General features: G+C 46.9%; 2 protein-coding genes across 7 annotated transcripts in view; one reads left to right on the top strand and one right to left on the bottom strand.

The window, feature by feature from the left end:
- Window positions 1-4,041: 4,041 nt before the first annotated feature.
- LOC129649585 (uncharacterized) lies at window positions 4,042-7,933 on the bottom strand. 5 transcript variants are annotated; one of them, XR_008713164.1, is made up of 4 exons: window positions 7,313-7,408; window positions 6,392-6,619; window positions 6,008-6,214; window positions 4,042-4,763 (listed from the first exon to the last, which is right to left on the bottom strand). XR_008713164.1 is itself a non-coding variant. In XM_055577170.1 (4 exons), exons 2-4 carry the CDS (start codon window positions 7,400-7,402, stop codon window positions 6,194-6,196), a joined length of 339 nt encoding a protein of 112 aa, XP_055433145.1. In that variant the 5' UTR covers window positions 7,403-7,433; window positions 7,821-7,933; the 3' UTR covers window positions 5,515-6,193. The 5 variants fall into 5 exon arrangements, 1 of the variants encoding a protein (XP_055433145.1); XR_008713165.1 differs by lacking the exons at window positions 4,042-4,763; window positions 6,392-6,619 and adding exons at window positions 6,946-7,039; window positions 7,821-7,933 and having other exon boundaries at window positions 5,515-6,214; window positions 7,313-7,433; XR_008713163.1 differs by lacking the exon at window positions 4,042-4,763 and adding an exon at window positions 5,515-5,849.
- Window positions 7,065-8,598, top strand: part of NLK (nemo like kinase) — a 128,982-nt gene continuing 127,448 nt past the window's right edge. Inside the window, exon 1 of one of the 2 annotated variants that reach the window (XR_008713162.1) lies at window positions 7,065-8,152. Coding sequence is in view for 1 of the 2 variants with exons in the window: in XM_055577155.1 (XP_055433130.1) it covers window positions 7,695-8,152 (458 nt within the window). In the remaining variant the exon portion in view is untranslated. The remainder of the gene's footprint in view (window positions 8,153-8,598) is intronic. The other variant, XM_055577155.1, reaches the window with a different exon arrangement.

Genomic DNA, 8,598 nt, shown 5'->3' with positions numbered 1-8,598 from the left:
AAACCACTGGAAATGGAGACAGCAGGGGAAAAAAAATTGATCAGTAACCAAAACATAGAAGGAAGGAAGCTAAAACACCAATACAGTATACTAACGCATATATATGGAATTTAGAAAGATGGTAACAATAACCCTGTGTACGAGACAGCAAAAGAGACACTGATGTATAGAACAGTCTTATGGACTCTGTGGGAGAGGGAGAGGGTGGGAAGATTTGGGAGAATGGCATTGAAACATGTAAAATATCATGTATGAAATGAGTTGCCAGTCCAGGTTTGATGCACGATACTGGATGCTTGGGGCTGGTGCACTGGGACGACCCAGAGGGATGGAATGGGGAGGGAGGAGGGAGGAGGGTTCAGGATGGGGAACACATGTATACCTGTGGCGGATTCATTTTGATATTTGGCAAATCTAATACAGTTATATTAAGTTTAAAAATAAAATAAAATTAAAAAAAAAAAAAAAAAAAGAAGGAAGGAAGCTACCTGATTGAGCGGCTCATCTATGTTAGGCACTGTGCTTGGTCTTTCATATGTTAATACATGGCCCTATTTAATGCTCTCAATATCTCTTCGAAGTAGATATTATTTTCTACTTCAAAACAGATGAAGAAACTAAAGCTCAAAAATGTTAAGTTTCCAAAGTCGCATAGCCTCCTCAGACAACTCATGAGGGGAGCCAGTTCTTGGAAGAAAGGGAAGATCACCTCCCACTTCCTGCACATTCTATTCCTGCTTATGCATTCTGATGTCCTGCTTGCTTTTTTAGGCGTTAAGTGCTATCCTGCTGAGTCACTTCCGACTTCTTGTTCATCATGCTCAGCTCCTGAAAATGGAATGGATGGAAAGGGCTGGATTTGTACTGTCTGGTGATGTGTTTAAGGAGAACTGAGTGTCTGTCAGGCTGGCTCCACCTGGACGGAATGCTGGGGACGTGAACTGAGCAGCGCCTGAAGTGTGTTTCTCATCTGACACATAGGACACTTTGCCTTGGATTGTAATGCTAATAATAACCACTCCACTGACTGCCACCCATGAGGAGCCAGGCAGGCCCTGGGCTTGTGCTTTCCATGACTGTCTATTTGAATCATCACAACAGTTGGAGAAGTCAGGGATCCTCTGTATTTTATGGACAAGGAAATTCAGACTAAGACAGGTTAGGGAATTTGCCCTAGATCATAACAGCTAGTAGGTGGCAGAGCAGGGATTCAAATCCATAATCTAGATCTGTACTGTTTCATAAGATAACCACTAGCCACATGAGGCTGTGTGTGTGCACTCTGTTACTCAGTCGTGTCCAACTCTTTGTGACCCTATGGGCTGCAGCCTGCCATGCTCCTCTGTCCATGGGATTCTCCAGCAAAAATAGTGGAGTAGGTTGCCCTTTCCAGGGGATCTTCCCGATGCAGGGATCAAACCTGCGTCTCCTGCATTGGCAGGCAAATTCTTCATCACTGCGCCACCTGGAAAGCCCCACATGAGGCTATTCAGTTCAGTTCAGTTGCTCAGTCATGTCCGACTCTTTGCGACCCCATGAATCGCAGCACGCCAGGCCTTCCTGTCCATCACCAACTCCCAGAGTTCACCCAGACTCACGTCCATCGAGTCAGTGATGCCATCCAGCCATCTCATCCTCTGTCATCCCCTTCTCCTCCTGCCCCCAATCCCTCCCAGCATCAGAGTCTTTTCCAATGAGTCAACTCTTCGCATGAGGTGGCCAAAGTACTGGAGTTTCAGCTTTAGCATCATTCCTTCCAGAGAAATCCCAGGGCTGATCTCCTTCAGAATGGACTGGTTGGATCTCCTTGCAGTCCAAGGGACTCTCAAGAGTCTTCTCCAACACCACAGTTCAAAAGCATCAATTCTTCGGTGCTCAGCCTTCTTCACAGTCCAACTCTCACATCCATACATCACCACAGGAAAAACCATAGCCTTGGCCAGACGGACCTTTGTTGGCAAAGTAATGTCTCTGCTTTTGAATATGCTATCTAGGTTGGTCATAACTTTCCTTCCAAGGAGTAAGCGTCTTTTAATTTCATGGCTGCAGTCACCATCTGCAGTGATTTTGGAGCCCCCCAAAATAAAGTCTGACACTGTTTCCACTGTTTCTCCATCTATTTCCCATGAAGTGATGGGACCGGATGCCATGACCTTCGTTTTCTGAATGTTGAGCTTTAAGCCAACTTTTTCACTCTCCACTTTCACTTTCATCAAGAGGCTTTTGAGTTCCTCTTCACTTTCTGACATAAGGGTGGTGTCATGAGGCTATAGAGCACTTGAAATGTGAACAGTATAACAGAAGAAATTGAATTTTTAATTCAGTTGAGATTTGCTATTAATGCAAAATATGTACCAGATTCCAAAGACTTAGTATCTATATCAATATCTATATTTATATATACACAATCTTTTTTTACAGTGATTATATACTTCACATAACAAATTTTGCGTGTTAGATAAAAAGTATTAAATTACAAATAGAATTAGTTTTTTTAACTTTTTAAAAATTAATTGTTATTGGAGTATAGTTGTTTTACAATGTTGTGCTAGTTTCTACTATATAGAAAACTGAATGAGCTATACATATTATGCATCCCCTTTTTTTGGATTTCCTTCCCATTTAAGTTATCACAGAGCACTGTCTTTTTAATGTGACTACTAGAACATTAAAATTTTTTATGTTACTGTTATTATATTTCTACTGGACAGAGCTGACCTAAATGACCTAATGGTCACTAGACTAGTGATTTCCCAATACTTTTGATAAATTTTTGGAGCACAAATCTCCAATTAACATACTCTTATTTATACATAATATACATGAACACTACTCTGTATATTATGTACATTATAAAACACTGACCAAATGGATGCTTTAAAAAGATGAAATAAAAAAAGAGCAGAAATAGCAGTTGTACTAATTTCTTTCTGGAGCCCAGACAGTGGTGCATTTTGTGCACCACTTAGAGTCTGCACACATCATTTTGGAAACTCTTGCATCAGACACTGAGAGCTCCTTCCTGAAAGAGACTATTAATTTGCATCTCCCTGGGGTTCCCTGGTTGTTCAGACAGTGAAGAATCTGACTGTGGTGCAGGAGACCCAGGTTAAATCCCTGGGTCGGGAAGATCCCCTGAAAATGGAATGGCTACCCACTCCAGTATTCTTGCCTGGAGAATCCCATGGACAGAGAAGACGAGGGGGCTACAGTCCATGGGGTCGCAAAGAGTCAGACACGACTGAGTGATTAACACTTCACTTTTTATTTCTGTATTGTTGAACCTAGTGCAATACCGAGATATAGTTGGTGTTCAGTAAATATTTGTGGCAGGAATAAATAGCTCCTCATATGCAATAACTTTCTGGTGGTTTGGATGTATTTATTTCACATGCATTGAGCCCTTTCTAGGTCCCAGGTACTATACTAGAGAGTGAAGAGTAAAAGTTTCAGTCAGTCAGTCAATTCAGTTGCTCAGTCGTGTCCGACTCTTTGCAACCCCATGAATTGCAGCACGCCAGGCCTCCCTGTCCATCACCAACTCCCGGAGTTCACTCAAACTCATGTCCATCAAGTCGGTGATGCCATCCAGCCATCTCATCCTCTGTTGTCCCCTTCTCCTCCTGACCCCAATCCCTCCCAGGATCAGAGTCTTTTCCAAAGAGTCAACTCTTCGCATGAGGTGGCCAAAGTATTGGAGTTTCAGCTTTAGCATCAGTCCTTCCAATGAACACCCAGGACTGATCTCCTTTAGAATGGATCTTTGGTTGGATCTCCCTGCAGTCCAAGGGAGTCTCAAGAGTCTTTCTCCAACACCTTAGGAAGACTCAAAAAAAAAAAAAAAAAAAAAAAAAAGAATACAGTCCCTTTGCTCTAGGCCAGTGCTTCTCAAACTTCAGTGAATGCAAGAATCACCTGGAGGGCTTATTAAACAGATCCCTGACCCTCCCACCCCAAGATTCTGATTGAAAGAGAATGAACATATATTGTCAGGAACTTTAAAGTTAGTTAAATTGCCTAAATCATACAGCTAGTGAATAGCAGAGCTTGGATTGGCACCCACTTCTGCTCTCAGAAATACATACAAATCTTTATTGCCTTCACCTTTTAGACACGGCTCAAGGAACCAGACTCAAGGAACACTGAGTGGAACAGAGAAGCTTCCTGTCCTGGTCAAACTCAGTAAACAATGAAAATTAAAAGAGTTCTCAAAATAAATAAATAAACAGTTCTCAGTGCTATGAGGGATGTAGTGCCATGGAAATATTTAAGAGAAACACGTATTCTACCATAGGGTTAGGGAAATCTTTTCAGAAAGAGAAGTGAAGACCAGAAGTATAAGTTAGAATGGGAGTTGGGAGTGTTTGGAGCTGATGATATGCATGAAGGCAACAAACCATTTGAGAAACTGAAAGAAATGCAGAATGTCTGGAGTATATAAGGCTGTGAAGGGAGGCGGGAACCAGATCCAGCTGGGCTATTTAGACTTATTGACTTTTTCAAGGTAGGGGTGTGGTCAGACTTGTGTTTTTAAAAGATTGTAATGCTCTCAGTGGATGACGGATTAGAAGAGAGCTATCCTATAGGTAGGGAAAGTGAAAGTTGCTCAGTTGTGTCTGACTCTTTGAGACCCAGGCCAGAGTACTGGAGTGTGTAGCCATTCCCTTCTCCAGGGATCTTCCCAAACCAGGGATGGAACCCAGGTTCCTGCGATCTCCCGCATTGCAGGCAGATTCTGTACCAGCTGAGCCACCAGGGAAGCCCTGTAGACAGGGAGATCGTAATTAAAGATGCTACAATGGCACCCCACTCCAGTACTCTTGCCTGGAAAATCCCATGGACGGAGGAGCCTGGTAGGCTGCAGTCCATGGGGTCGCTAAGAGTCAGACATGACTAAGCGATTTCATTTTCACTTTTCACTTTCATGCATTGGAGAAGGAAATAGCAACCCACTCCAGTATTCTTGCCTGGAGAATCCCAGGGACAGAGGAGCCTAGTGGGCTGCCGTCTATGGGGTTGCACAGAGTCGGACACGACTGAAGCGACTTAGCAGCAGCAGCAGCAGAGGCATGCATTTAGATAATACTGTGGTAACTGCAGAGAAGGGTGTGTGTGTGTATGTGTGTGTTTGATAGAAAGTGATGCTGTTAGTCACTGCGTTGTGTCTGACTCTTTGGGACCCCATGAACTCTAGCCCGCCAGAGTTGAATTCTCAAGGCAAGAATACTGGAGTGGGTTGTCATTGCCTTCTCCAGGGGATCTTCCTGAGCCAGGGATCGAACCTGAGTCTCCCGCAATGCGGACAGTCTTCACCATCTAAGCCATGAGGGAAGCCCATGTGTTTAAGTGTTCAGAAGTGTTTAAGACTTGATGATTGATTAGAAGGGAAGGAGTGGGCAGGCAGGAGAGAAATCAATGACGATTTCCAGGGTTCTAAGTGCACAGTTTTAGTAAGAGTAAGGTCTGTAAGCTTATTATTTCGTATTTTTAAAGAAAAGTAGATTTAGGTAAGTGAGGTTATGTGAAAGTAAACTTTATTTTAGTAAACTTTCAATGACTAGAATTTATTAGAAAGTATGGGATAAAATTACAGTCTTTGTGGTTAGGTTTATTATTTTTGTTGTTTTAATTATATCTATAGGCCTATTGTTCCATGAGCGTGTTAGTTGTGAAAACTGGAAATAATGTCTTTTTGCCACTAAGAGGATTAGCCATGGAAGACCAGCTGTAGGTTATGAACCATCAGTCTTTGAGTTTCTTTTGTGATGGCCCTAATGAATAACCTTGATTGAGTTTCTGAAGCTCGACATCCCCTCTTGGCGCCACCTATTTCTCCACACCTGAAGTCTCTAAAAGGGATAGTAGATGGTTCCTATCAATGGATGATTTGGACTCCGCCTTCTTCCTCTAGGTCCCGCCCTCTTCCCTGAAACCACACCCCCTTTAAGTTGGCCCGCCCCTTGAGGAGGTCGTCGCTGATATGACAGCGATTCTCCACAATCCTGACCTATAGGAGATCGGAAGGGTGGGACCGAAATCAATTTCCTTTTTCATTTGTCAAATCAAATGTCTATCTGGTTCCAGTCTCAGCCCACTTCCTCTTCAAGCCAATGATTGGTTGCTCTGTTCTTGCTCCCCGGCTCACGATTGGTTCTTTCGTTCCAACCCTCTCTTCCAGCTTTTGCAGGCGGGATTAGCACGCAGCTTCCTGCTCCTGCCAAAAAAATAAAAGAAGAAAAAGAAAAGAGGAGAGAGGCGAAAGAAAATGTCACGGAGATCTTTGGTGTTTAATTCGCTTTTGGCCTTGTCGGTCAGGCCCAACTCTGCCTTTTGATTGGTTTTTCTATCTGCCCATCCTGGGTCGGGGGCGGGATTTCCCCAGGAGACCCACATCTTGTCGCCACTGGCCGAACAGTGCGCCTGTCTGAAGCTGCCGGCCCAGGATTGGAGGCGGACGCGGACAGGTGGGCGTGGATTGGCTAGGGCAGCCGGTCAGTGTGAGGCGGGGGCGGGGCCTCGGCGGCTGGTTGCGCGTGTCCGCCGCTGGCTCCGCTCTATCCGGCTTTGCTAGGGGAGGTGAGTCCGGCCGCGGCGGCACCGGCGGCTGAGGAGGCGGCGGCTGAGGAGAAAGCGGCCACAGCGGCTGAGGAGAAAGCGGCCGCGGGGACGGAAGCCGGGTGGGGGGGAGGGGGGGAGACGGAGCAGCCTTGAGCCCTGCGGGGGCCGTCGCGCGGGGGGACCCACCCGCTCTCCCCCCCAACCCTCCTCAGCAGAAGCAGCCGGCGGCGGGGGCAGGAGTCAGTCCGCTTCCGACTGCACCCCGCCCGCCTCCCGGGGCTCCCATTCTTTGGCCCCGGGACCCTAACCTCCTCCCGGGGCGGTTCCCTCTGTCTCGGCGTCCGAGTGCTGCCCACCTCTCTTTCATTCCTCCCCGCACCTCCTTACCTTCACTTTGCCCCGGTTCTCTTTCTCCTCTCTGTCCTGCCCTGTCGCCTCCTCTGCTCACTCTGTCCCTCCTGCCTCCTTCCCTGGCTCTTTTCTGTTCGGGAAAGTTTAGTCCCCCCCCCCCCCCCCCCCCCGCTCCAATCAGGTCAACCTGACGAGGAGTAGGGGGAGATGTAGGAAGGCCTGAGAGTTCGAGGGGGGGGCAGCTGGTTTCCCTGAACATTTCCCCCCCATCTTTTCACTTTGGGGTGGTGGAATTTTTTTCAGTTGCATTTTTGAGGAGGTGGTAGGTGTTTAGAAAAGGATGTGGGAATGGAAGGGGTAGATGAGTCAAGCCTCTTACAAGATTCCAAGGGTGGTGTGTTACCTGATCCTTTTCGCGTGTGGAGTTCAGGAGGTCGGGAGGTTTGGCCTTCATTCCCACATTCAAAGTTGGAACCTCCCCCGAATTAAGCATGGAGTTTTAGTATCCACTTGTGGCAGGAAACCTGGGGGGAAGGGGTCCCTTTTTCCTTTTTCTTTTTCTTTTATTTTTTTGGGGGGGCAACCCACACCCTTCCACACACGCTCACCCCCAACTTAAACACCAAGATCCTCTAACTTGTTTGGATTGACTGATGAAGACATAAAGCCAGTTCCGCTCCATGTTTTTTGGAGGTGGAGTGAGTGGTTTTTTCCTTCATTTTTAAATGGCCAAATGACAGCTTGACCCAGTTTGCTTTCCAATCAAAGGGCATTTTTTTTTTTGAATGTCTCTTTGTGGCGCAAGAGCCAACGCAAAAATGATGGCGGCTTACAATGGCGGTCCATCTGCGGCAGCAGCAGGGCACCACCACCACCATCACCACCACCTTCCACACCTCCCTCCTCCTCACCTTCACCACCACCACCACCCTCAGCACCATCTTCATCCCGGGTCGGCTGCTGCGGTCCACCCCGTGCAGCAGCATAGTTCCTCGGCAGCAGCGGCAGCCGCCGCCGCAGCCGCAGCTGCAGCCATGTTAAACCCTGGGCAACAGCAGCCTTACTTCCCATCACCGGCACCGGGTCAGGCTCCGGGACCAGCTGCAGCAGCCCCAGCTCAGGTACAGGCTGCCGCAGCTGCCACAGTTAAGGCGCACCATCATCAGCACTCGCATCATCCACAACAGCAGCTGGATATTGAGCCGGATAGACCTATTGGATATGGAGCCTTTGGTGTCGTCTGGTGAGTATCCAAGGAAGAATCACGACTTCTGGTTTCTTCTCAAGGTTGCTGGGCAAGGCCTTTTCTCATGGTTTTTCTCCATGTCGACCCAAGTGGAACAAGCTGCTCAACTATAGGAAGTCACCCTTCATTACCTGGTAAAAGGGGCCCGATGGCATTGGCTGTCTGGGCTTAAGCTTTGAAGTCCTGGCCAGTTTTGGTGGAGCACCCTCTGTTGAACTCACAGAAGTTTGTTGTCTACCAGACTTACAGCGTAGGACCTAAGGAAGCCACTGAATGGAGAATCAGTAAATAGGTGAATGCATGGAACACTTACTCCTCTACAGACCTTGGCCATCCCTCATGTTTGATTGAGTTTGAATCAGTTGCCCAGTTGGAGCAGATGTCACAACTGACCCAAACTGGATTCCTTACCATTGTCTGGTCGGTGGGGTATACTTTCCACA

The sequence above is a fragment of the Bubalus kerabau genome, chromosome 4 (assembly GCF_029407905.1).
Source record: "Bubalus kerabau isolate K-KA32 ecotype Philippines breed swamp buffalo chromosome 4, PCC_UOA_SB_1v2, whole genome shotgun sequence".
Lineage (NCBI taxonomy): Eukaryota > Metazoa > Chordata > Mammalia > Artiodactyla > Bovidae > Bubalus > Bubalus kerabau.
The sequence above is the reverse complement of the archived record's forward strand: the minus strand, read 5'-3'. Positions and strand labels throughout refer to the sequence as shown.